Source organism: Haemaphysalis longicornis, unplaced genomic scaffold (genome assembly GCF_048455015.1).
Source record: "Haemaphysalis longicornis isolate Haplotype H1 unplaced genomic scaffold, Haemaphysalis longicornis Haplotype H1 scaffold_8, whole genome shotgun sequence".
NCBI classification, from domain to species: Eukaryota; Metazoa; Arthropoda; class Arachnida; order Ixodida; family Ixodidae; genus Haemaphysalis; species Haemaphysalis longicornis.
Genome location: NW_027526445.1, coordinates 112,144,164 through 112,171,675, shown reverse-complemented (window position 1 = coordinate 112,171,675; position 27,512 = coordinate 112,144,164). Strand labels below are relative to the sequence as shown.

At 49.5% G+C, this 27,512-nt stretch overlaps 1 protein-coding gene across 1 annotated transcript; it reads left to right on the top strand.

Moving 5' to 3' along the window:
- On the top strand, nucleotides 1–23,169 carry LOC144148650 (piwi-like protein 1). The gene is made up of 8 exons (XM_077680165.1): nucleotides 1–480; nucleotides 5,724–6,371; nucleotides 6,610–6,822; nucleotides 7,538–7,678; nucleotides 9,557–9,763; nucleotides 15,541–15,900; nucleotides 19,060–19,443; nucleotides 22,630–23,169. The coding sequence occupies exons 1-8, from the start codon at nucleotides 136–138 to the stop codon at nucleotides 23,089–23,091; spliced, it is 2,760 nt and encodes a 919-aa protein (XP_077536291.1). The 5' UTR covers nucleotides 1–135; the 3' UTR covers nucleotides 23,092–23,169.
- The last annotated feature ends 4,343 nt before the right edge of the window (nucleotides 23,170–27,512 follow it).

Sequence of the window (27,512 nt, the reverse complement as noted above, 5' to 3'; positions counted from 1 at the left end):
TGTGAGCTTGTGTCGGGCGCACGGAGGCGTTCAGATTCGTCGAAGTCGCCGGTGCGAGCGGACGCACGTCTTCCCTATCGTCGCTCACCCTTCTCTAGGCTATTATTTTCCTTTGCTCCCGTCAAGTTTATCAACATGGCAAGTGGGGATGCTTCCAACCCTGGACGTGTTCGTGGTCGGGGCCGCTCTCGCGGCTTCCGCCGCCCTACGGATCAAGAGCTCGGCGGGTTGTCGTCGTCAGCGTCGGCATCGGGTTATGCCACGGCTGCGTCGGGCTATTCGACGCCCGGAGCCGTGGCAATGCCGCCGGGAACCCAGCAGACTTGGGCGTACGCGCCGCCGCCACCCGTCGCTCCGTCACCGGCGCCGTCGACAGGCTCGGTGATGTCGATGTGGTCGACGGGCACAGCAGGTCTGGCGCCGGCCATGGACGCTCTGTCGCTCGGCGACGGACCGGGCGTGGGCGCCAGAATGGTCGAGGTAAATGGACTCTCTTCATCTCTCCGTAGTCCTGTATCCTCCAAGCCTTTTTTTTTTTTTTTCGAGCGCCTTACTTTTTTTTGCGAGGATAGCAGCAATCCAATATGGCGCTGCGAGGTTGGGACCACGTGGTCTTTTAGGCTTGTGTAGACGGGCTGGCAGCCATGTCTAAAGGCCTAGGCCTCTTTGTTTGCGAGCCTTGGGTTTGGGTGGCTAGGCTTAGGGTTGAAACGCCATGCCTGCGCTGCAAGGACGGCTTGGCGGACTTTTGGAAATATTGAGGAAGTTCCGCGATTTTAAGAATTCAGTTTGGATTGCTTTTTAACAAGGCGGAAGTTCCGCGTTTTTTTTTAAAGAATACAGTTTGGATTTTTATTTTTGACGGACTTTTCGCATTACGGATCCTTTGCTGCGCGCGCACGGGGCTTCTTGTCAAATGGGGAAACGTAACTGTATTTTAATCTCCGTTTTGCAATGAAGTATCTAGTTATTTTCAGCGAATTTTATTCGCATGTTCGGTTAAAAAAAAATCGAGTGGCATTTACGCGGAGATTTCGCTTCGATACTGAACAGTGTCCACTTGTTTCCCTCCGGCCTTACGGGCTCCGTTTATATTTCTATATTTTATATAAACATTTTATATTTAATTTTCGCCCCTCTGCTGGCGAACTTGCGTCAGCGGGCTGGATCCGAGGCGACCGTTTTTGCGAGGTGTACGTGAGAAAAAGTCATACCAAGCGGAAGTTTTTTCAGCTGATTCTACCAGAAAGCATAACTGGTAATTACAAGCACTTAACCGCGGGTTTATGATCTTCAGGTTTTATGCACTGATGTATTTGTTGTGAAGTTACACTGTTCACGCGACTCCGTTCACGTTGTGGGCGGATGCGAAAGTGCATTGCGACTTGGGGAGTATAGCAACAACAAAAATCCGAGCCTTCCGAACATCGTATTCGATGAGGTACGGAAATGCTGGCTACATGCTTACTTTTTCACGCGCGCAGGCGATATTCCAAGCCTGCCGAACATTCGATCATGTTCGAACATTTTCGTTTGTGCGCGCAGCCAAGTAACTGCAGTAGTTCGAGGACGTGTTCGCGATTCGATATTCGAAGAGTCTGGAACATTCAATCAGATTCGAACGTTTTCGCTTGCGAGCGCAGCCATACGCGCACTTCGAGGATGTGTTCGATTCGATATTAGCAACCTCCCCGAGCATTTGATAAGATTTGATAAGTTTAGTTCGTTGCAAGCAGCTGTATCCGCGGTAGTTCGACCACGTGGTCGATTCGACATTCGAAACTTCCAGAATATTCGGCATGTTTCGGAAAGTTTCGCTTAACGCATGCGGCCGTATCCGCGGTAGCGATGACTTGTCCGATTCACTCACTGGTGAGTACTCTCATTAGTACTCATTTGTACTCACGAGTGGGCGCGATGATGAGGGAGTGCAGGCCCATACAAAAAAAAAAACTTGATTCCTTCTGTCATAGGAATCAGTAAAACACGACAATGAAATGTGCAGCGAAATCTGCAGCTGAGCATGATTTGCGGGCCGGCGGCTGTCTTGTGGGTGTGCTTGGCGAGCAACGTCCTGCTGGCGGGTCGCTTCGGCAAAGGTGCACTGGCGTCATTTCCGTGACGGATATGACGGTCAGTGAAATCTTGGTGTATCCCGGCACAAAACACTGTTGTGTTAAAATATAAAACCCGAGACAGGGGTGAGACAGCTTTTCATATTGCGCAGTTTTGATACAAATTTGTTTCCCTGCGCCAGGCTGCTCCAAAAGCTTGAAAATTGCAAAAATTGCGCCAAACTGCTCCAAAACAGTCTGAGAGCCAAGGATCTTACGCTCCCTTCAGTTTCAGTGGGGGAAAATCGTTACTGACGGCACACTTTTCCAGCATCTCCAAGTTGATGGCGTTTGTAAAGGTTCAATTAATTGAACATTCAATAAATGATAATGAATAAATCTTTATTTGTCAAGCTGGTGCAGATGTTAGGGCACCTGCCCGGTGGGGGGCTTCCCTATACATAGCTTGCACTGACGTCACTGTAGCGGCCATCTTGGAGCACCGCTTGCACGGTGGAAGGCCGTGGACTTATCTCCCCCTCCGATCTCGAGTAGCACTGGGAAAGCGGAGAGCAGTACTCCAGAAAGGGCTGTGGGGACGTCACATGCAAGCTATGTATTCCGGTATACCCTGAGCTCGGCTGGCGGTCCAGGCCCTCTTCACCAGTTCACACTGGATCCCAACGTCCGGGCTCGTCAGGCGGTTCACCCACTGCTTGTAGAAGGGGGAGGTTATTGGGGCAAGGCCTGGGGTCTTCTGGCACTCCCAAAGCTGGTGGTACAGTGTACCGGGCGTTGGACAGAAATTGCAGGTAGACAGGTATTGGGTGGGGTAAATCGCATGGGGTAGGGTTCTGTGGGGGTACGTATTTGTCTGTAGTCTTCGAAGGGTGGTGGCTTCTGCGCTTGTTAACTGGGAATGCAGAGTCGGGAAGTTTCTTCAGCCTTGACGGTAGTAAATGAGAATGTCAGCATACCTGACAAGCGGTTCTGTTTTAGGGGCCGCAAGTGGTGTTTGTCCCTCTATGGTAATGGACCGGTGTATAAGCGCGCGGGCAGCGGCGTGAGCCGCCTCATTACCTTCGAGAGATTCGTGACCAGGTATCCAGATGAGCGGTGTTTCAGGTATGTGGGCAGTATTCTTAAGAATTTGAAGTGCCATTTTGCTGATGCGGCCTCGTTGGTAACCGCAGCACGCCGTCAAAATTGTAATTGCATCTTTTCCCGTCGTGATGGCCAGGGCAATGGCGGCTTCTTCAGCAGCTTCTGTTGATGTTGTGCTGACGGTGCGGGCGGTTGTTACTTGCCCTGCTGCATTGGTGACACACACGACGTGGGCTGGCTTGTTTCTGTATGGAGACGCGTCCGTATACCTTGTTGTTGGATTGTCGCCGTATTTATTATTCATGGCTCGCACTCTTGCTATGCGTCGAGCTTAGTTGTGTAGTGGGTGCATGTTTCTTGGGATGGGGGCTACCCTGATAGCTTGTCTGAGTTGGAGTGGAACCCGCTCCTTATGGTCTTGCAGTGGCGATATGGCATATCCCAGGCATCAATAAAAACCCGCATAAAATGGTCCCTGAGATAGTTTTTTTAAAGTCACAATGTTTTGGTTGCACATGTTATATTCTGTGAGTTTCCTATCTAAAACCACTGCGAAGTCCTGTAGAAAAAATACTTATGTGTGTGTGTACTGAGGCGACAAGCTACTTGTGCAAGTTGATGAAAAAACAGCAATTTTCAGATGCCGGATCTCCAGAACGACATTACTGGGCGCTGCCATCTTGGTGTGGTAAAGACTGGGAAACATGGCCGCCGGGCGAAGCAGTTGCTCATGGTTCAGGCAGAGTGTTCTTCGCCGATTTCTACCGTGGTTCTGGTTATCTGGAGTGGCTGGGTTTAGATTTAGTCGTTTGATAAACGTGGTGCCCGTGAATTCACCGTGTTTCGGTCTTGAGTGTGAGGCGCAGTGCTTGCTTGATGGGAAATCTCGGATTCATTGCAGGAGTTATTGCTGCCTTTGACTGAGAGCTTGCGAGCGGTGGGAATGGGATGATTGGCACTGCAGAAGTGGCGGCGCAGGCTACATCGCCGTAGAATGTTCAAGCAATGTCCGATAGCGGGACGGGCGCTATAATGCACGCTATTAATAATGATTCATTCATCTATCTGAAGTGAAATTCAATGCCAAAGGGAGGGGGCTAAACATACTAACGTTACTCAAATTACGATCGTAGTGAACGCGCACCTTGGGGATTGGTATGGGAGCGCTGCTGGGGTGTGACGACTGTCACCTTGCTAATTTCGGCATTCACATGGCAATAAAAATGCCTTTCGAGTGCATAGTTTTTCAATTCGATATTTTCAACGGAAGTAAAAATGCCTTTCGAGTGCATAGTTTTTCAATTCGATATTTTCAACGGAAAACCACGCTATCTATGCAAAAATGGTGCGTAAAAAGGTAGTGCAGTTTGTACCTTGTGATATTCTGGTAGAAGAAACTTTATTAAAAGCATGTTTCAGTGTTAATAATGTTCCAAACCGTTAAAAAGTGCACTTTTCCCCCAGAGTTGCCAAAAATTTGATATTCAGGCTCCTAAGGTGAGACAATGAATGTCGTTCTACTCCAAATCAAGGTTCTTCTGCTCCAAAACCGAGATTTCGCTGCTCCAAAAACTGCTCCCAAATCTGATTGAGCTGTCTCACCCCTGCTGTGAATGAACAACCCTAGGTGTAATGTACTCTAGTATTAAAGGTTGCTTTCCCGCAAGAAGATCCTGTGTGCAGGGGTGCATCCTTTACAGGCCGCTTGCTTCGTTGTACTAGCGTCACTTCCGTGACGGATATGACGTCAGCGAAATCTTCGTATATTCGGGAATAAAACACTTTAAAAATGAGTATGATGAGAGTACAGGCCCAGAAGAGTGCGACGATCGGTCTGTACAGACGTGTGTACTTGCACTCGTGAGTAGTACTCATGAGTACTGTACTCGCGAGTCGCGATTGCAAGCACTCACGAGTAGTACTCAACAAACAGTACACTACTCGCGAGTACAAAATTGCGAGTTGATCACGTACTCTAATCGCTATGTGCGTGCACGACTCAGGGATTTCGCAGCGGCCCTCTTAAGGAAGGTAAAATTATGTTATAAAGGGACAACTGCCGTTGTTGCCATTCCCTATTCCACAGTGTTGCTGCACTCTGCACTCACCACGGAGTTGCCGTAGTGACACTAAAGCAAGGGCAGACATGGTGGCTTCACTGGAATTGCTCCATTCAAATATCAGTTCAGTGCATGAATGCAAGTGGCTGATTGTGAGAACGAATTAGTAGAAACACTTTTTAATACGAGTAAATGTGAATACAGATTGAATACGAGTAATTGTGAGGACTAACGAGAGTACAGATTGAGTATAAGTGAGTACAGATGAGTTGAGTACAGATTGAGTACGAGTACTTGTGAGGACTAATGAGTTTGAGTACAGATTGAGTATGAGTGAGTACAGATGAGTTGAGTGCGAGTACTCATCAGTACTAATGAGTTTGAAAATAGATGAGTACGATTACAAATGAGTATTAGATGAGTGAGTACAAGTGACTTGAGTACATCGTGAAGGGAAAAAATTGTGATTGAGTTTGAGTGAGTTTACTGTTTTGCCGACCTGCAGCCCCAGCAGTTCGACAACCTGCCCCAGGTCGGCGGGGCGGAGGTGGCCGTGGCATGCAGCGGCCGCGGGGCTCGTCGCGGGCGGCGCGATGAGCTCGCCGTGCTGTGCACGCGGCCCTCGCACGTGCAGGGCGACAAGTCGGGCGCTGTGGGCCAGCCCCTTGAGGTTCTGAGCAACTACTACCGCCTGGAGTCGATGCCGAACTGGTGCGTGTACCAGTACCACCTCGACTTCGTGCCCTCGGTGGAGTCTAGCAAGATGCGGCGCGCGCTGGTGCTCGAGCACCGCGAGATGTTCGGCAACGCGTACGTCTTTGACGGCATGTCTGACCTGAAGATGACCAAGCGGCTGGACAGCCTGGTGACCGAGGTGCACTCTCGGCGGCCGACGGACGGCACGGACATCACGGTCCGCATCAAGCGCGTCCAGGAGCTGGCGCCCAACAACCCCGAGATCCTGCGCCTGTTCAACACGCAGATGCGCCGCAACCTGGAGCAGCTGGACTTCGTGCAGATCAACCGGCACTTCTTCGACAAGAACTGCGTGTCGGCCATTCCCCAGCACGGCCTCGAGCTGTGGCAGGGCGTTGTGACGGCCATTGGGCAGCACGATGGCGGCGTGCTCATGGTCATGGACACGTTGCACAAGGTGGGTTCCCGCCAGTGACTTGTGGTGGGACAGCTGGTAGCATGTAGTTTGCCCCCCACCCACTGCGTTCATCTTGAAACCTAGTGTGGGTTTTCTTGCCGCGGGTTGCGTCGGGTGGAGCGGGGACGAGGGGACCTGTGTCGGCAGCAACTCTAGGCTGTTTTTGCCAGCACCCGCGCGTCGACAAGCAGTGTGCGTGAAGTGAGTGCTGTTGTTTTTGCGTGGTCCTCCCTCCCAGGTGCTGCGGCGGGACAGCGTCCTGGACATCTTCATGACCATTCGCTCAGCGTCCGACTACCGTGGCGAGGCCACCCGGCGAATCGTGGGCGCCATCGTCATGACCCCGTACAACAACCGGACGTACCGCGTGGACGACATCGACTGGGACCGCACCCCCCGGAGCACTTTCAAGCAGGACGGTCAAGATAAATCGTTCATCCAGTACTTCCAGGTGTGTGGGCTCGGGTTACCAGGAGGGAGGGTTGATTGATTGATTGATTGATTGATTTTGGGGTTTAATGTGCCGACGCAGCACAGGCAATGAGGTGCACCGTAGTGGAGGGCTCCAGATTAATTTTGACCACCTGGGGATCTTTAACGGGGGCGGAAACCTCATACACACGGGCGTACCAGGAGAGAGGAGGCATTCCTGAACCTGGCAGCCAGTGCTGAGCTGAGCTGGACAGCCAGCAACTACTGGTTTCACTTAATCTCTTGGACTCCTGGTGATAAAGTTCTTTTCTACTGCTACTACTAGAAAGCGTCTGGGTTTTTGCGGTTCTTCCAGCCAGTGCTGTACAGGTTCAAATGTAAAAGGGTTTGGTTTGAAATCCTCCTGTGTGATGTGGTGAAAGGCACTGTTGCGGATTGTTGTGAAGGTCGGATGTTTTTTAAAAAGGTCCTTCGGAGAACTAGTGGGGGTAATGCAAGTCTTGCGAGAATGTGGCATTTGCGGTCAACCTCGGTGGTTGGTGCCTTTGGCTGAAAATGGGCCCTGGAGGGGTTGGTTGACTGAAGTCAGTTGCGCTTTTCTCGTGACCATTGTGCAGTTTGCAGAGGCAGCACTAGTGTGGTTTCGGAGAAATGAGTAGCGGAGTCAGGTGGCCCGCATTGGCACCTCTTGGCATCCAAGCTGTGACAGTCACAGCCTGCGGTCCCCCTCGCAGGAGCACTACGGCAAGAGGATCCAGGACGCGAACCAGCCGCTGTTGGTGTGCCGTCCCAAGGAGAAGGACCGTCGTGCCGGTCGCACCGAGAACACCTTCCTCGTGCCCGAGCTCTGCGTGCTCACCGGGCTGACCGACGAGGTTTGTCTCCTGTGGCCCGGCCAGCTGGCTTCGCTTGGTGGCTTCGCTTGGCTCAGTGTCTTTCGCTAGTTCCACTGATGATTGATTGTAGGGTTTAACGCGCCGACGCAACGCAGGCGATGAGGCGCGCCGTAGTGGAGGGCTCCGGATTAATTTTGACCACCTGGGGATCTTTAACGTGCGCCGAAATCTCGTACACACGGGCGTTTTTGCTTTTCGCCTCCATCAGAAAAGCGGCCGCCGCGGCCGGGAATCGAACCCGCGACCTTGTGCTCAGCACCGCCTTAGCCACTGAGCCACTGCAGCGGGTGCGAGTTCCACTGCAATCCCTGCACATTTGGCTAGTCCACTGTTTGAGGCCATCGGCAGGCTCCTTTGTGTGATGAAAGCTTCAGGCAGCCTCTGTGTTATTGGCCCTTTCTGCTGTTTAAAAATTAAGGCAATTTACAATGGCAAGTTATTAGAACAGCAATTAAATTCCTAAAAACACTGTTGTGCGCTGCAGGGGCGGGTGGTCGACTGGTGTGCCGTCTTTTGTTTGCATTTATCCCTGCGATGATTCGCCGTTGTAATGCAAAACTGGCCCGTATGGCAGGCTAGCCAATTTTCTACTGACGACAGTTTGACCTTATTGGGCAAGGTTCTGCTCCCTTGTGGGTACGAGCCAGGCATTTCCTGTTCGCACTCAGTGCCATCTACTGCTTCCCTTTGAGCACTATTCTTTAATTCAACTGGCAAAACAGCTCCGCTGTTCTTCCTTGGTAGCCTGGGGGTGCAATCGTGGGTTTCAAAATGAACGCCCCGAATTGGAGCCCCATGACTTTCTTGTTCTCTTTTGGAAAACATCCTCTTAGCTATATTCTGTGCTTTCATTTTTGTAAATAAAAGTAGTTTGTTAATCATGCCCCCGACTTCTACTGCACACTCCGTGATAATGCGTGGAAGATTGTCGCTGCCTTCCTGTGTCGTTACCCTTTAGGTCGGTTTAGGTGTGGGGCACAGCATACGAACGTTTTTAGACAGGCTATGCAGACAGAATAAAAGTTTGTTTTTCTTGAAAGATTACGTGTTTTATAGTGCCCCTAGCACTTGTCTGGCCGCAAATAATGCCGTATTCACCAAGAAATTAATCATTTTAGGTTAAAATTTTGATTCTCCCACCAAATCGTTAGTTTTTGTGACGTCTGCAATGAAGTCATGAGGGCAGGCATTTAAACGAACTTCGAGTGCGTCATTCGGCTCTGCAGCCTTGCTTGCCGTCAGTTCTCCCAGGTGGTGCTACCATACTCATCCATAGATCAATGTCTGCTGTTGCGTTGTTTTTGACCATGTTTGCAGCTGGATTGTTCTTGTTACTGTAGAAAGTAATTGTTTCGTGAAACATGGGGTATCCCCGACAAACAAGGTGACGAAGACGTCGCTTACGCCAATTGGCGGCCTGCTATGCAGCTAAAGCAAGCATAGTGCGCCCAGTACCAACAGCAGTGCACATTGTAACTTTCATTGTTTACCCCACCATTCTTACTGCTGTAAAACGGATGTGCGTTGCATTCAAGCACAAATAGCTCGTTGGGCAAGCTTATAAGGTGTGCCTGATTTGCGTTTGCTTTTGGCAGCCTCTGCCAATCGCAGAGCTGGGCGCATATGACATCATAGGTTCTGTTGCGGGAAATGAGCTAGTGGGTCGCGTGGACATTCCCTTTTTTCCTTATTATACAGCTTATTTTAGTGAAGTGTGCATTGAAAGTGGTGTCAGTGTGATTGTAAAGAGGCAGTCTCTCGAATGAACGAGCCTTGTGTTTTGTCTGCGCGTCCCCCTTGATGTGTATTGCACCGCACCGGAAGCGCAGAATGCGGGGCGGTCGTTCTGGTGCGCAGATGCGGGCCAACTTCACGGTGATGCGGGACCTGGCGACCCACACGCGGGTGGAGCCGCCCAAGCGGGTGAAGAACCTGCTCGAGTTCATTGCCCGCATCAACGGCTCCGAGGCGGTGCAGCGAGACATGCAGGCGTGGGGCATGAAGTTCAGCGACGAGCTGGTCTCCATCAAGGCCCGCGTGCTGCCTACCGAGAAGGTCATCCAGGTGGGTACCGAGGAGGTCATCAAGCCTGTTGTGTTGGTTAAGGGGGCCCTGCACCACTCTGAATGTATTTTGGGGTAAAATCTATTGTCCCAGCAATCTCTTCCCGCAACAATTATGAAAATCCATTCTCTATCACCGAAACTACGCGCAATGAGAAATCGCACATAATTGTTCCCTCTCAACTCGACCGCGGACAACGCGACGAAAGCTGTGCGCTCTCTCCCAGAGAGGGGGGCAGTTCATGGCGTCTTCTCCGGCGGCCTTCGATATATGACAGGCCGGGGAGTTTTCTCCTTTTTTCTGCAACATGGAGGGGTCTATTTCCGGTCTTGTGCCACAAAAAAGCAGGCGTTGCTGCCTGCTCGCAAGCGCACGCTCGGGCTAGTAGGGCGTCTTTGAAGCAATAAACGTTTGTTGACGAGTGGTCTCGTTGATGAAAGGGGAGAATTGAGTCCGCCACTCAAGCTCCGCGTGCACTCAAAACACAAAAGAGAAGCGAAAACTCTGCGTACAGGTTCAGGCATAGAAGAGGTTTGTACACAGCACCGATGATCGCGGATCATCGCAGGTAATGCAGGAAACAAGCCGCAAAGTTGACCAGCGGCTGCCAATAGGACAGCCATGGCCACAATGACGTTTATGTCATACCAAGGGTGCACAATGAGGAAAATTGGAGAAAGCACAGTTGGTTTTTCTGGGTCTTTCACAGCGATTCGTACGCTCGCCTTTTCCTGTGCACATGTAATATTTGGCTCTTGTATTCCTGGCAGTGTAATCTAAATGTCGCACAGGTTTACTTGCACTGCTCAAAGTGTTGCTGGGTCTGTTTAACCCTTTCGTGAACGGGGAAAAATTGGCTGTTTTTGGGTGTTCCAGGCACAGACAATGAGTGATGCTGAAGTGTAAGATACCAAGTGATAGAGAAATAGTAGGGCTTTTTAACAGTAATAATTTCAAACAACAGATCTTTAACTAATTTTATTAAAAGAATAACAAAACCAAAAAAGTAACAAACTGATTAAAACATCAGTGCCACTTTGCACCGGTCTGTTGTTTTTGGGTGGTCCAGGAAGTTTGATAGATGCTAAAGTGTAGGTTATGATATGATAAAGGAAGAATGGAGCTTTCCAACAGTAATAATTTCAAACAACAGATACATTGGGAATTTTATCGAAAATTGTGAAAACAAAGAAAAAGCAAAGGAGGAGGAATAAACGTTTATTGTGCACACCACGATGTGCTCAGCCTCCCAAGTCCAGGAGGCCGCGAGTCCGAGCTGCGTCCAGAGCTCGTTGCACCAGGGCTTGCTGTCGCTCTGGTGCTGAGCTGGTCAGCTCGGACTCCCACTGCTCAGGGTTGGTGGATGGGATGGGGTTAGGGTGGTGAGGACAAGAGAAAACAAGGTGGTAAGTCGTGAGAGGTATGTGACAGTGCGGGCAGTTGTAGGGGAAAAGGGACGGCGAGATGTGGTGTAGGATGGGGTGATTATAGAAGGTTTCAGTTTGCAGGCGGCGATAAAGCGTGGCGTGGTGTGTTGGGAGGGAGGGGTGGGGCGGGGGGTATATTCTTCGTGTGTGCCTGTAGTGGGACAGTATGGCACTGAAGGTGGAATCAAGAGCAGGGAGCGTGTCTTCAGTGGTGGGAGGGTAGCAACCAGTGTCGGTCCTTGAAGTTGAGAGTGCCCGGTAGTGCAGATCGCGGGCTGCGGCATGAGCCGCTTCATTCCCAACCAGGCCGGCATGGCCAGGAGTCCATACAATGGTCACTTCTAGGTCCGGAGGTAGGTAGCGTAGCATGGGTAAGGCTTGCTGTGGGGCGAGACCGGCCTGGTAAAGGCGGCAGGCTTGCTGTGAATCGCTAATGATGGTGAGATAAGGCTGATTTCGATGTGTAGTAATGGCATGGGCGATGGCCAGGGCTTCGGCTTCGGGTGTAGGCATATTTCGGTAAGTTGCCGCAGTAAGGGTGTTGCCAGAAATGTCCAGGGTGACAAGCGTAGCCGGAGAATTGGGGGAGGGATGCGCAACGTCCGTGTAACGGGTCTGCGGGTCATTGCCGTAACGCTTCTCGAGGTGGCGTACTCGAGCTTCTCTTCGCGCCCGGTTGTAAATGGGGTGCATGTGCCTGGGTATGGGCGCTGTTCTGAGTTGTTGCCGAATGGAAAGGGGGATGCGCTGTAGGTTAAGACGAGCAGGGGGCGGGGTTCGGCCTATATTATGAAGGACCTGACGGCCTGTGGGGGTGAGGGCAAGTCTTTGCAGCTGAGATACGCGCTGGGCTTCGATAAGTTCATTCAGGGTGTTGTGGAGGCCAAGTTTCATGAGTCGTTCGTTCGCGGTGTAAGTAGGCAGGCTGAGGGCTGATTTGTACGTCTTTCGTATGAGGGCGTCCAACTTGCTAGTCTCTTGGGGTTTCAGATTGACGAAGGGGGTCCCATAAGTGATACGGCTGGTGAGCAAGGCTTGTACGAGGCGACATGTGTCTGACTCTCGCAGTCCATGTGAGGAGCCCCGGATACGGCGAATGAGATGCGTCAGCTGGGAGACTGTCTTGTGTAGCTGTGGTAGGAGAGCTGACCCGGATCCGTCTTGATGGAATGGAACTCCCAAGATGCGAAGCGTGGGAACTTGTGGGATGGAATCACCGGATATGCTGACCTGGGGATCGGGAGTTGTGTTAGCTTTTCTTCCCCTAGTGCGAGCTCGAAGAACGAGAAGGCCAGATTTAGTAGGTTCGCATGTTAGTCCTCTAGGTTGGAGATATTCCATTGTTGTGTGGAAGGAAGGGTATCTGTGTCTTGCCGGAAAGCGGGCCAATTTGTTAAACGTGCGGTGCCTTTCCTTATAGGTTTCTGTGTTAATGGAAGATGGATGGAGATGATGTGGTGGTCGCTACCGAGGGTTTCTTATAGACATGTCCAAGTGAGGCCGGTGACGTTCCTTGCGAATGATAGATCGGGCGTTGTGTTTCGAGCCACGCTGTTGCCAATGCGAGTATTCATGGTGAGGTCATTGTAAAGGACGAGCTGATGATTCTGCGTGGCCCGGAGGAGGGCTGTGCCTTTTTTGGAGGCCAGGGCATAGCCCCAGGAAGGATGTGGAGCATTAAAATCTCCGAGAAGTAGGAGCGGACAGTTTTTTGCAATTAACGTGGCTTCATGTAGTAGAGCTTCTAGGGTGGATAGGCTGCCGGTGGGGGGACTGTAGACGTTAAGGATGTAAATACTGGGGTGTTGGGGCCGATTGGAAATAAGCTCAACGAAAGTGTGGGGGATGTCTTGGGGAAGGCGATGTGACTGGGCAGGATGTGTTTTGTGCACTAAAGTGGCGGTGCGGTGCTGTGGGTCGTCCGTAAATGCAGTGTATTGCTGCAGGTAGGGGACTGCGGCGTTTGATTCTTGAATGGCGATGACATCCGGGGGGTCTTGCAGGACGAAGAAAGCCAATTGGTGGCGCTTACTTGCGAAGGAGCGGCAGTTCCACTGTAATATGGAGAGCGAAGCTGACTGGGCGTTAGTCATAGTAGGGGTGATGCTTTATCTTCTTAGGCGGGTGGGTGGCGGCGAGGTTTTCTTTAATGCTAAGGATGGCCTGCTCTAGTTTGTTTTGTCGGTCTGTGAGCGCCTGTAGGCCTGTGCAAAGAGGCGCAAGAGTTTCCTTTTGGGTGTCAATCAGTTCTTTGATGAGCGTCGTAATTCTGGCGTCAATCACAGTGTGTAATTGTTCTACGGGTGGGGGCGGCAAATAAAAAAAAATTGATAACCTCACTGCTACTTTGCACACGGTAGACATAAATACAATTTGAAATATACACTTTGAACATAAAACGCTTATATGCAAATATGAGCGGTGTAAGTACAAAAGTTGTTTACGTACAAAAATATAAATATAAACACGAACAGCCATGCGCTGTTTTGGGGCGCTACGCCGAGGTCAATTCCGGGCCGTCTTTGTGGAGAAAAGTCGACTCTGCACAGTCGGCGTGAAATGCTCTTGCCTGAACGAAGTCGACACCCTGCAGATAAGAGCTGTAGCCTTTAGAACAGGGCTGGATTTGTTTATAACACGCGCCCGCATTAGAGGGACCGGAGAAGGAAGCGAAACTCAAGGGCGCACACCTGGTGATGGTCCCGGGTGGCTTGAGGCACTTTCGCTGACCGTAGAGGAAAGTCTGACAAATCGAAGTCGTCTGTAGTGTCTGTGCTGCTACCATTGTGCACAGATTCAAGCTCAGTTACATTGAAATTCGCCGTTCTTGCTAAGCATCGGTGAGCAGTGGCAACGCCAAAACTGAAACCAGGTGAGCTCATCTCCCCGGCAGCAAAGGACGTTTAAAAATCCCCCACGCGGTGGAAAAAGGAAACTCAGAAGTGCTCGGAGAATGCCATAATTTGAACTTTGCATTCATCGATGGCATACTATCGACAGGAATAGTCGCGGTCACGAAAGTGCTAAAGCGAAAGCTTTCTCGGTGGTACGGACAGTGTCTTGTCAAAAACTAATGCATTTCCCCACAGACTGGTTGGTCGACCGAAAATCTGAGATCTCTGGACACGTGGTGTGGGCGTGAAACCGGGCTTCCATTGTTGTGTCAGAGCGGTTACTTGAAAAAAGCGAACAGTTCTAGATAGACACACATCAATCGTGAAGGATATCTTTATCTTGTGAACCACATATGGGTGTGCATTTAGATCGTTCGTAGATGTATTTAATTAGTGAATTAGTGCGTGAAAAATTGTCGTGTGGGTTCTTTCCCCATTTGGCAATTTGGCTCCTTGAAGGTTCGATGACCGATGGGACGCACTTTCAGTGAAGGTTTGATGCGCTTTTAGCAAAGGTTTTGATGCAGTTCTGATGTCAGAAATCTTTCGCAATTCTCTCAAGTTTCTTTAGGAAAGGATGGCGAAGTTTTTTTTGTATGCAGCACACATTGTCTCCCAGACCCAGTTCCTGCTACTCAAGGCCTTCAGTGCTGTCGACTTTTTCTAGTGGTTTGGTGCGTTTTTTTAGGGCTTTAGCTATTGATGTTGCCTCGGCTGGATTGCCCGCATAATCTCCAATGTGTCCAATATTCTCAAATTAATTTACTTTGTTATCAGAATGTTTATTACGATTCCAATACCTACTGAAATATGTTACTCCTTACAGCAGTTGCCGTTTTTGTACTGGAAAACTATGCTGTTTTTCAGGCGAAGCTTGCATTGGTGGTGGCATTTCATTAATGGGTAAAGCTCAGTGAAATAACAGGGTTTCGTTTTGGTGGATCAATGGCTTTGACTTTGGTCATCGGATTTCGGTTGTATTCTAAGTGTTCTCGCTTTCGCTGAGCTTAATTGTGCTTCGCGAGTGCCCGCATTTTCAGAGAGAAAAGGTTTTGTCACCGTTTTGCTGAGTGTGGCACTGAATTTGATTGATGGCACTGAATTTGATTGATTGTAGGGTTCAATGCGCTGACGCAGGCAATGAGGTGCCCCGTAGTGGAGGGCTCCCGATTAATTTTGAACACCTTGGGATCTTGAACGTTCGCCAAAATCTCGTACACACGGATGTTTTTGCTTTCACCCTCCACCAGAAAAGCGGCCGCCGCGGCCGGGAGTCGAACCAGCGACCTCGTGGTCAGCAGCACAGCGCCTTAGCCACTGAGCCAGTCTTTAGCCCTATAGTCCCCCCCAACAGGTGTCGCAATTCGGACAGGTAGACAACTCGTCACATAGTTAAAATTGCTGAAGCGTGATAAGATCCCCGGTAATTCATCGTCCGCTGTTTCCATCCTTGCAGGACAGCGCTGTCCACCGGTACAGCGCGACGACGGCGGACTTCTCGCGCGAGATCCGTGACCACCAGATGCACGTGACGGTGAGCATTGACAGGTGGCTGGTGGTGTGCCCGCAGCGCGAGTCGCGCGCCTGCAACGACTTCATCAAGCAGCTGGTGGATGTGGGCCGCCCGATCGGGGTCGCCATGAGCCTCCCCCAGATTGTGTGGCTGGAGGACGACCGCACGGGCTCGTACGTGCGCGAGCTGCGCGACAAGGGCGCCAGCATGCAGCTGGTGCTGCTGGTGGTGCCCAACAACCGCAAGGAGCGCTACGACCTGATCAAGAAGCAGGCCTGCTGCGAGATCGGCATCCCCACCCAGGTCTGCTCGTTTCTCTCTGCTGGATTGAGCTTGTGCAGGCATCTGAGGCTGCATTTGGGAATGCTTGAATGGGGTGGTTGGTTGGGGCGATGAAGCGTGGTACAAACAGTGCAGCTATGGACAGGACGCAAGGACCAGCGCTGGACACCAACGGAGTAAACTTTACCACACACGAAAAAGGTGCGTGGTAAAGTTTAGTCAGTAAAGATTACTCACTTGATGTCCAGCGCTGGTCCTGTGTCTTTCTTCCCTTGTGTCCTGTCCCTAGCCCTGCTGTTTGTACCATGCTTCATTGTATACATTATATTTGGGAGTTGTTTCTTGTTTTGTATGTGTTTTTTTTTTTTGGAAAAGCAGCATTTGGTTACGTGGGTATACAGTGGAATCTCGGTGATACGAATATCAAAGGGTGGTAAAAATATTCGTATCACCAGAAAACGAGAAAACTGTCCTCATCACGTGGTAACGTGTAGTGCATGCAACAGGCGGTGGCAGCATGGCGTCGGCTCCAGCCGTGAAGGCGTACCGGTAGCTCCAGTGACTGCTTCTAAGCTTTTGTTAAAACGCAGCTCAAGGCAAAAACTGAACTGCTAATGCGAGGAAGGAGTTGACGGTGTGGGCGGAAACTGCACTATAAAATGTCATTCGCCCCACATGTTTGCCGCAGAGGTGGCCCAGCCAGCTGTTGTGAGCGTTTCGAAATTGCCGCTATTAGATGCGCGTGTCCCCATCGGCGCAAGTCATGAGGCCTTCCACTGCCACGTGCAGCAACTGGGGCAAGCTTCCACCACGCTGCCAGGCTGAATCCCCAATGCAGGCATCAAAAGAACACGCTCATCGTTGACGCACGAATATGGTGCAAAAAAATGTGGTTGATGCTTCTTTCATAGGAATCGGTACAACACGAAAGTTACATGTGCCATCATGGTAGCATTTAAATGTTTATTGTGCATCGATGTGAACTTGCACATCGCTATTTATATTTTGTCAATATGGCAGCGTTGGACGCATCAACGTTAGACACCGGATTGCACGCGCCGGAACATCGCGTAAATCAGTCTGAAACCACAGCCCCTTGAATACCATGCGAATGAAACTGAACCGAAACCGAAAGCAGTAGGTGGCGGCGGGTGCCTCAACTCACTCGCGTCCCGCGTACACGACGGTGCTGGCATCGAGGCGCCAACTGCCGGCGCTCATTAGCGTCATGATGAGCTACTTCGCTTCGCCTCTCCTAGACTGCAGCACCATCTGAATGAAGAAGGTAGTGGGAAAGACGTAAGGCGCGTTCGTAGACCTACTTGCGCTTGAATTCATAGCGCAGTTGACAGGCCGCCGCGTACCTCCTGTTGCGGTGAGAGAGTTCATGGCTCAAATCCTGGCGGAGCCATGCCAACGGACCTTTTTCTGGCGATGTCATTTTCGTGATGCCTCCTACGGAGGTGAGATCTTGGTGTACGTGGGCGTAAAACACTTTCGTGTCAAAATGAGAGCCATGTGGTTTGCTTTGACTTGCAACTGGTGTAGGCAACGCAGCGAGGCGACGACAGGACGGCCTAAGTGCAAGGCATAGAGGGAAGGGAGGCATGTGGAGGAGGCGAAATGGCAAGAGTGCTCACCGTCAAGTGAGGGGGAAAGCCTGGTCACGACTCCCGCCGTGGTTTATTCAAAAAGTACAAAAACAAAAAGGAAGCTTGAGGCACTCGAGCTGCAGCCAGCGGAAGCAAATGGGACAGCGAGGAGAGAATGTAGCAGGAGATGTGGGTAGGGAGAATGAACAGACGTAGAGAGGGCGAAACGTTCTGTTCGTTCGGAGCAGCACCTTTCTTGCCGCTATTGGAAACTCCCCATGAAGAGGATTACCATTGGTGGGTGAGGACTAATGCCATAATGCTTGTGTTCCTGCGTGCACAAGCAAGTCCTTGATATGCAAGGCAAGTAGCTATACCTTGATGTGCAAGGTAAGTAGGTATACCTACTTGCCTTCAAATGGTCTCCTGTGCCTAGTCAAGCTCGGTGCATCCCAGAGAGACCGTCCCATTTTCTGTATGCTTTCCAGAAAACAAATTTCGCCTGTAATGTGTCAGAAGCTGAAGGGAAGCCGTGTGCATTACGATTGCGGTAAGGAACCTCTGGGTTTATTTCGGACTGCGACGTATACCGGCTGGCGCCGTCTAGCGGAGGAACATTGTTGAGCAAGCTGGTACTTGGTTATGGTGCACGTAACTGTACGAAAGGGAAATGAAGGCATAGAATACTTGGGGCAGCGCCTTTTCCACTTGTCTTCAAAATCTTTGTTCACTTATCATGCGGTTACGTGTGCAGTCTGCTCGCCGGCATGGGTGCTATTGCTCTGAATTGCCACTTGCTCCAGGCACATGTTTTGGCAACTAAGACTAACGTTCATGTCGTCTGTGGTCTGCACGTGCACATTTTAAACTGTGGAACTGAATGTACTGTGGACAAGTTTGGGTGTGCCTGGAGCAAATTCACCAATGCCGAGACTGTACATGGCTGTTGAGTTGTTTCCTTTCTTCTCCACGGAATTGCGTAACCCTCTTTGTTTAGCGCTCGTAATCTGTCTTTTCCGTGGGCTTTCTTCAACATTTACCAGGGTTACTGAGTATCCCCAGTTGTGATACTCACCATAGGCCCCATGTAGCAAAAAGTCTGCAGTTGGCCTGCCTGTGCTGAAAGCAAACAGGGCAAGTTGACTAGCCTGTTATGTGTTGACAGAAGTACTCGAGTGCTTTTGGCTGCTGCCGTAAGTCATAAGAGAAACCGTGGAAATGTGAGCAAGCAGTACCTTAGGGGGGGGGGACACTGATCTTATTAACTTTGTGAAACTTGTCAGTCTTGCTGCCTTTTTCCCACTGATTTCGAATATGCCGTTATTTTTTCAGTTGGTCTGTTAGTTCCCAAGGTAATTAGGGATAATTGGCTACTTTTGGTGAAACACGACAGAACAGTGTTGGTCACAAAACTGTAATCTTTGTGTTTTCCAATACTATGAACCCGGGTGAATGCAATGATCGAAGCAGTTTTTTGACGCACTGTTTGGAACCAATTTTACAGCTCATTAAACTTTGGTAGCGCCAGTGGCAAGGTGTACACTGGGGAACTGTGGACGTTTGGGTGGGGTGTTGTGGGTCCGCGCAGGTGGTGCTGGCGCGCACCATCTCGAACCAGAAGAACCTGCGCTCGGTGGCTACCAAGGTGGCCATCCAGCTGAACTGCAAGCTGGGTGGCGAGGCGTGGTGCCTGGAGATCCCGCTGAACAACACCATGATCATCGGCTACGACACGTACCACGACTCGGGCAGCAAGGGCCAGTCGGCGGGCGCCTTCGTGGCCAGCATGAACCGCACCTTCACCCGCTGGTACTCGCGCGTCGCCTTCCACAAGACCCACCAGGAGCTGGGCAACACGCTCGCCAAGAACCTGCAGGACGCCATCGGCCGCTACAGCAAGGTCAACGGCGGCGCCGTCCCCGAGCGCATCATCTTCTTCCGCGACGGCGTCTCGGACGGGCAGATCCCACAGGTGCGTGCTGTTATCACCTGACTGGTACATACACCGGGAGGTTCGGTCTGCGCCACGAGGATTGACCTGTTGGCACAACGTACCCAATGCACTTGGTCTGTACACTGGTAGTATTTAGCCTGTTGGCCCCACGTACCTTGACATGCTTGGTCTGTACAGGGTGTTACGATAATTGGAACACTTCCAATTTTTTTCCTGAGTGAACCACTGCTTGGTCCGCGCTCAAACTTCACACGAAGGTCGTATTTTGGGGTCTCTTTTGTTTAAACGGGAACAACGACGGCACGTGCCTGTTCATTCTGAAAATAAATAAAGACGATTTTCGCCTCCGGGGAAAATGGCGGCCGATTGGGCATAAAAGGCAGTACAAGCTGATCTTCGAACGACGGGCCCACCTGGGGCATGCAGAGCGAAACGGACGATGGGGATTCATGCTCCTTCTACGGCAGGATGGATACAAATGGGGTTGCAGGCGATCAGAAAATGTGAAAGCAGGTGAGGAAAACAAGTTTGGGGATGTTTTATGATTGGTATCAGCTGTTATTCAACTATTTGTGATCATACTAAACTGGGGATGAAAGGGATTTTCTGGTATTTGGCTGCTTCCTACCATGAATCCCCATCATCCATTTTGCTCTGCCTGCATACCTCAGGTCGGCTGTCGTTCCAAGGTCAGCTTGCACTGGCTCGTCCGTCCAAATCGGTTGTCGCTTTTCACATAGGCGAAAATCGTTTTTATTTTCAGAATAAACAGGTAAGCACCATCATTGTTTCTGGTGTCGATCAAAACAGGCCACAAAATGCGACCTTCATGTGAATTTTGAGCGTGAACAGAGTGGCGGTTCACTCAGGGAAACTTTGTGTACCAGTTATCGTTGTGAACAGAGTGGCGGTTCACTCAGGGAAACTTTGTGTACCAGTTATCGTTCTAACACCCTGAATACTGGTAGGTTCGTTGGCCCGATTTATCTGGCATGGTACCAACATGCTTGGTCTGTACCGAAAGATGTGCCAACAAGGTAGACCTGTTGGCCCAAAGCACCTGACATGCCCTGTATTTGGTCTGTGCCAACAAGATTGCGACCTGTTGACACACATCTGCACTTTGGCGGATGCCTAAACGGCTTTGGTGCTGCCCATATGCACTGTTCTGTGCCGACGTCTGTTGTTGCTTCCGGTAACTGTCTGGAGTATGGGCTTGGCGGGCACTTTTAACGTGGTGTGAAGACCACGCTGTGGTGAGCCAAGTGTCATCTTGCACTTTTAAAGCGAAGCTTTCCGCATGTCGCTGATGATGTCCGTGCACAGAAATGTGCTGCAGTGAAGCCCACTTTCTGTGGCAATGATTGCAGGTCAAGTATGGAAAAAGTAAGACGCTTCCATGTGAAGCTTGGCGACAACTCCGTTAGCCCCCTCTGCCAAATGCAGAGGGAAGAGGGGATGCAGGCGTGAGATGGTGCGATGTGTATAAGCCTAACGCCATGTTCCTATATGAATGTCGACTGCTGCACGTTGCCCTGCATGCTGTAAGGCCGTTGTTAGCCACAGGACATTGCATTTTGAGATTTAGGACATCAGGCCTGGCGTCATATTTTGAGGTTTACACCATAGTTTCATACTAATATATACTAGAGGGAAATCTGGCGCCACTGTCTAGGGGAGCCGCGCTTCAGTGAGCGTGCCGTTGTGTACCGGGCAGGCACGTTCCACTTGTCCTTGGCATGGCTCACGAACAGGCTGGAAAGTTGCCTCTGGCTGCAAAAATGTAACAATATGACTGCAGCAAATTAATCGAATTTGTTCTATTATTATAAAATTAAAGCTGCAGAAAGATTTATTTGTCAGGGATTATTTAGAAGATTCATAGAAGATGAACAAAAAAATAATGTTACGCTTTTTGGCTTCGAGACGAAAAAGAAGCCGTGTGGCTAACCAAGCCAAGGAGGCGAGGAACGTCGCTAGCTGCAATGGTGTCGCCCACGGCGGCCCGCGAATGCAGCGCCAGATTTCCCTCTAGTAGTATATATTAGTTTGAAACTCTATGGTTTACACTTCAAGGGGCGGCACTGCTCTTAAGATTTCTTTTAATTGTTAAGTAAACTCTCTAACTTGTCAGTCGTGTTGCTTTTTTTTCCCACTGATTTCAAATATGCCATTATTTTTTGAGTAAGTCAATTATTGGAACAATTAGCAAAAAAGTGTTGGTCATAGCACCTTACATTTTCCAATACTATGAACACTGGTTAATGCAATAAGAAAAGCGGTTTGTCGATGCACTGCTTGGAACTCATATTAAAGGTCATGAAACTTTGGTAGCACCAGTGGCAGGGAGCCATTTCAAATGGCCATTTCAAGCACCAAATTTTAATGAGCTTTTATATTAATTCTAAGCGGTGCATCAAGAAACTCACTTTTCTTATTGCATTCACCAGTGTTCATAGTATTGGAAAATGTAAAGTTTACAATGCTATGACCAACACTAGCTGTTTTGCTAATTGTTTCACCAAAAATGGCTACCTCTAATTATCTTGGGAACTAATTGACTTATTTAAAAAATAATGGCATATTTGAAATCAGTGGGGGGAGAACGCAACATGATTCCCAAGTTACATAGAGGTGACTTCAAAATTAAAAGAAATTGCTTTAAAGAGCCATGTCCTCCCTTAAACAGATACCCACTCGAAGAAGTACTCACTGTACGCCAAGCAGCAGGCACCGATTCACGCCGTAGAGAGAGCCCAAACCCAAACGCAAAGCCTACGAAGTGCATGCCAAAAAGTTGCTGCGATTATTCTAGAAAATTGGGGCAAACAAACCTTCAGAGGCGAACATATCCGCAGTGTGGGATTGGTCATCATGAGAAAGCTTCTTAGACGGGGGGTGTGCATCGTTTTTGGAATGCTGCAATGATTGTAGTGGCTGGCAAAAAAGTTAACTTTCTCTACTGTTCAGTTACTTTCTGTATCACCCGCTGCCGTGGCTCAGTGGCTAAAAAAGCGTTGTGCTGCTGAGCCCAAGGTCGCGGGTTCGACTCCCGGCCACGGCGGCCACTTTTCTGATGGAGACGAAAAGCAAAAACACCCGTGTGTTCGGCGCCTGTTAAAGATCCCCAGGTGTTCCAAATTAATCTGGAGCCCTCCACTACAGTGCGCCTCAGAACCCCACGATCAATCAAATGCCACGCAGGTGAGGGAGTGGGAGATCGACCAGATCGTGTCGTCCATGCGAGCGCTGTTCCCGGAGACCCACCAGCTGAAGCTGGCCTTCGTGGTGGTGACCAAGCGCATCTCGACGCGCTTCTTTGCCCGCCCCAACCAGGCGGGCACGATCAGCAACCCGCCGCCCGGCACGGTGGTCGACTCGGAGGTGACGCGCCCCGAGCGCTACGACTTCTTCCTGGTGTCGCAGAGCGTGCGCCAGGGCACCGTGGCGCCCACCCACTACAACATCATCCACGACACGACGGGCCTCAAGCCGGACCACATGCAGCGGCTGGCCTACAAGCTGACCCACCTGTACTTCAACTGGCCCGGCACTGTGCGCGTGCCCGCTCCGTGCCAGTACGCCCACAAGCTTGCCTTCCTGGCCGGCACCAGCCTTCATGCCGAGCCGCACAACAAGCTGTCCACGACGCTCTTCTACCTCTGATGGTTTTGTTTAGTGGGGCTCGAATGCGGACGGTGTATGCATGCTCGTTTGATTTACCAATAAAGGATTTGTACCGGAGTTCTGTTTTGACCAATTTGTTCATTTGGGAGGAGGAGAAAAATTTTTATTCGACTGAAGACCTGGTAGGTGGGTGGGGTCGTTAATCCAGGACTCCATCAATTCTACCCACCCACCGTCTTCGCTCTTTCGGTCAGCCATAGCTGCCTATTTGGGTCAGAGCTGGCAAGTTCACTCTCCCACTGCTCGTACGTAGGGTTGGGAATTGGTTTCAAGCCTGGGTTTTTCTCGCACTCCCAGGTAGAAAATGGGGCATTGGCTGCAGCAATTGTAGAGGGAGGTATAGAGTGTGGGGTGAATGGGACAGGAGGTCACTTGTTCTTGATATTGTGAGTCAGCTCCTGGTGGGTAAGTGCGTCAGGATAGCCTGTTGCTGAAAGTAGTGGAAGGGTGATCCTCCCAACAGTCCCCGGTTTGCAAGACCTTGGGCGAACGCATGGGCTGCTTGATTGCTGCGGAGTAACAAATGGGTGAGCCGCCCAAATTGTCTTTTGGGGGGCTTCTGGGCTAGAACCTGCATTGCTTTTATGGAAATTTCTCCCGCTAGTACGTACAAGCAGCTGGGAGTCTGTGATGGTACTGGCTTGAGTCTGCACAATGGCTAATGTGATCGCTGTCTCTTCCACTTGGAGGGTAGTGCGTTGCGTTAGACTTGTGCTTGTGAAGAGGGCAGTGGGGAGGCTTGTTGGTGCGAGAAGCTTGTTTTTATGATGTCACGAGGGTGATACATTGGTAAAGGTGTGCCACTTTCGCTAAAATGAATTTTCAAAGGCACTGGGAAAATTTGTATTACAGTCAAACCCGGTTATATCGAATTCGCAAGAAAAAAAACGCCCATCAGTTCGATACAGCAGATAAATCGATATAAGCAAGCTAAGTTGACAGCTGCTATCCCAAAATGGTGATAACAGTTTTCCTGAGGCACTGCCAATAATGCCAATACCAATTTTATCACAAACTTCAAATAATGACCAAATTACATCTCGGGGACTTTGTGCAATTGCGGCCACTGACCTAAGCTATGTATGCCACTAAGAAACATTAGGCTTATGTGGTGGGGCCTTTGGTTCTGGTCAATCATATCACAAGGATGTTAATGTGAACTTGAAACACTGATCACATTTTTAGTGCTGGCCTCTACTGCATCACTGCTGCCAAGATTGCGCCACTGTAGCGTGAGAATTTAATTTTTCAATATTGCATTTATTCAGTTCAAAAAACCCGTTTTGGATAGAATGAAGCCGAGTGAGTTACCGAAACCTCATTCTTTCATATTGAAGTTCCTTTCTGTCCTCTCTGCCCCGTCCATTAATCAAAGACGTTAATAGTTTTTTTCTGCCTCTCTCATTTGCCAGTCCTTGTGCAGTCGAGAACTCACAAAATATAAATTCAATAGAAAACAAGATGGTTTAAGGCGGGACATTGGTCTTAAAACAATGTTTAATAATTTTCAAGTAAAATCCATGAAACTTATCAATCTTCCTGTTTTTGTTTCCAGTGATTTCAAATGTGCCATTTTTTTCAAGACAGACTGATCACATGCAGTTGCGAAACGACACCAGCTAGGATTGCTGTACTGGATGGGAGCAGCCTGTCTGATTCTTACTTAACCGGCCAAACCGTTTCCGCTCACTGACTAGCCAGAGTCACTATCAATAATTAACAGTGACTCTGGCTAGTCAGTGAGCGGAAGCGGTTTGGCCAACCGGTTAGGTAAAATCAAGACAGACTGCTCTCGCGGCGGCCATTTCACAACGCCTACGAGGCGCCAGCCGCAGTCTGTCTGATTTTTACTATGCTATGCTGCAACTATGCTATAATCTTCAAGACCCGTCGCGGTGGCTCAGTGGCTAAGGCGTTACGCTTCTGAGCACGAGGTCGCGGGTTCGATTCCCGGCCGCGGCGGCCGCTTTTCTGATGGAGGCGAAAAGCAAAAACGCCCGTGTGTTTGAGATTTCGGCGCACGTTAAAGATCCCCAGGTGGTCAAAATTAATCCGGAGCCCTCCACTACGGCGCGCCTCATCGCCTGCGTTGCGTCGGCGCGTTAAACCCTACAATCAATCAATCAATCAATCAATATAATCTTCAAGGGACCCTAACCACACGTAATACTTGGCGCTTACTTAGACATCTGGTCAAACCCCTAACTAGTAAGAGTGAATCCCAACGGAGCGTGATTCGGACCATACATTCGTTTCAAGGTTCCCCAAAAGCCCTTCTACAAACCTTAAAGGAGCCATGAAGAGAAAACACAAGTTGGGTTTATTAGAAAGACTGCTTAGTCCCGATAACAATGATACCAATATCATCGCAATCTTCGAAAAAATAATGGAGATATTAACGAAAACGTGTGAAGCCGTGGCGACCCCCTAGCCAATTTCCCGCAACTTTTCTATGACGTCAGGGAGCCTTGTTTGTGCAATTGGCGCCCCCCTAACTGACCTGTCGCGACGACACATGACTGGACGTCTGTAATGGGGCCTCTAGTTCCATTTTACCGCATCACTTGAATGCTAACGTGCAGTTAACGGACTGAAAATTATGTTTTATTGTTGGCCCATATGACGTCAGTCTCGCTCATAACACGTCACTGTGGCGCAAAATTTGAAAGTTATTAAATACTTCTTGCTTTTTTTTCGTTAAAAACGCATCTTTTGGGGCTGCAATGGCTGAGTGAGATACTGTATCCTAGTTCATTCAAATTAAACGAAGTTGTATTTTCTCTTCATGGCTCCTTTAACAGATCGATACCTCAACGCCAGCAAGAAATTTTCCCCACCCCCATACACAGGCCTGCCGAATGACCGACGTACTCGACAGGGACTTTCACACTTACGAATTGGAATCAGCTCTCTCAGAACGCAAGAAGAATAGCGCTCCCGGACCAGACCAAGTAACTTACAGGCTTAATTCTGGCAAACCTGGCCGGAAACTCCCTAGATCATCTACTTCACCACATTAATACCCACTGGTCATCTGGTCGCCTTCCTCCACAATACAAAACCGCGGAGATATGCTTCATACCTAAGCTAGCCCAACAAGTCACCTCATCTGGGCTACTTGCACCCGATAGCCCTCACATCCTGTGTGGGTAAGCTGGTGGAACGGCTTATACTGAGACGTCTTCAACCATTTCTGGAGGACAGAGGCCTATTCCCCAATACCATGTATGGGTTCCACAAACACCTCAGTACCCACAACATCCTCCTCCGTTTGTATTATAATCTTTTTTTTGTTTGCTGTTTTGCAGAAGTTTGCTGCAGAACGAGCGACTTGCGCTTAAATTTAGTGCACATTCTCTTCATAGTTGTAAGTAGAGTGAACTAGAATACTTTCTAGTTCACTCTAGCTGTAAGAATGGTAGGGCCATAGAGTTAATACTACTGGTAGGGCAAACAAGGAAGGTACAAATGGGCATAGAGTTTCATACAAATGGGCACGTAAACATAGAAGCACCACTGCAGTATACCGGCCATAGCTACCCAGCCGTTTGGCGCTGGGTATATGTGACATATACCCAGCATATGTGACTGGCATATGTGACATAGTCTTACGGGACCCTGTTTGTCACGTATGTCCAATGTTTCACGAAACGATTGCTACCAGCCGTTACAATAATAAGCGAGGTACAAATCCACAGAAAATCAAAGCGAGTGCAAAACAGTGATCCTGAGCGGTTCGTACCACCATCTAGGAGGACTGACAGTAAACAAGGCATTTCGTCGTTTGCTAGCTGTAGCTCTAGTCAACATAATAAGGTTCGTTTAAGCAACTGCCCCCGATACATCATTGCAGATGCCATGAAACCTCCAGTTCAGCGGCAGAATCAAAATTTTGGCCTTAACTGTTGAATTTCTCAGTGAAAAAAGCATCATTGCATGTGAGGAAGTGCTTGTCGTACTATAAAGCATCAAATCTTTAGAATAAAACAAACTTGTTTTTTAGCCTTCACGGTACCTTTAATTAAATGTTTTTTTAAACATCTCTTTGAGGCCGAAAAACGGTAAAAAAAAGCGTTTTCTCAAAAATTACATTTTCGGCCTCCACGGACATTTTCCTATCAGTCTGTGAATTTCCTCATCAAAGGCACCATATTTTGTTATTATATTATAATAGCATTTTAAAGTGCACTCTACAGCTCAGTTAGCACAGAATTCGATGGTGAAATGGCACTTTCTTGCAATGCAAAGCTAGCATTTCATCCTCAGATATCTTGGCACCCAGAGCCGGTACAACTTTAATTCTTTTTGCTTCTGATACCGAAATGTGTGGAGAATACAATGTTGGAAACAAATTTTTCAAATGGAGGCTTTGGAAAATTATTAGTGTTCAATTGGCACAA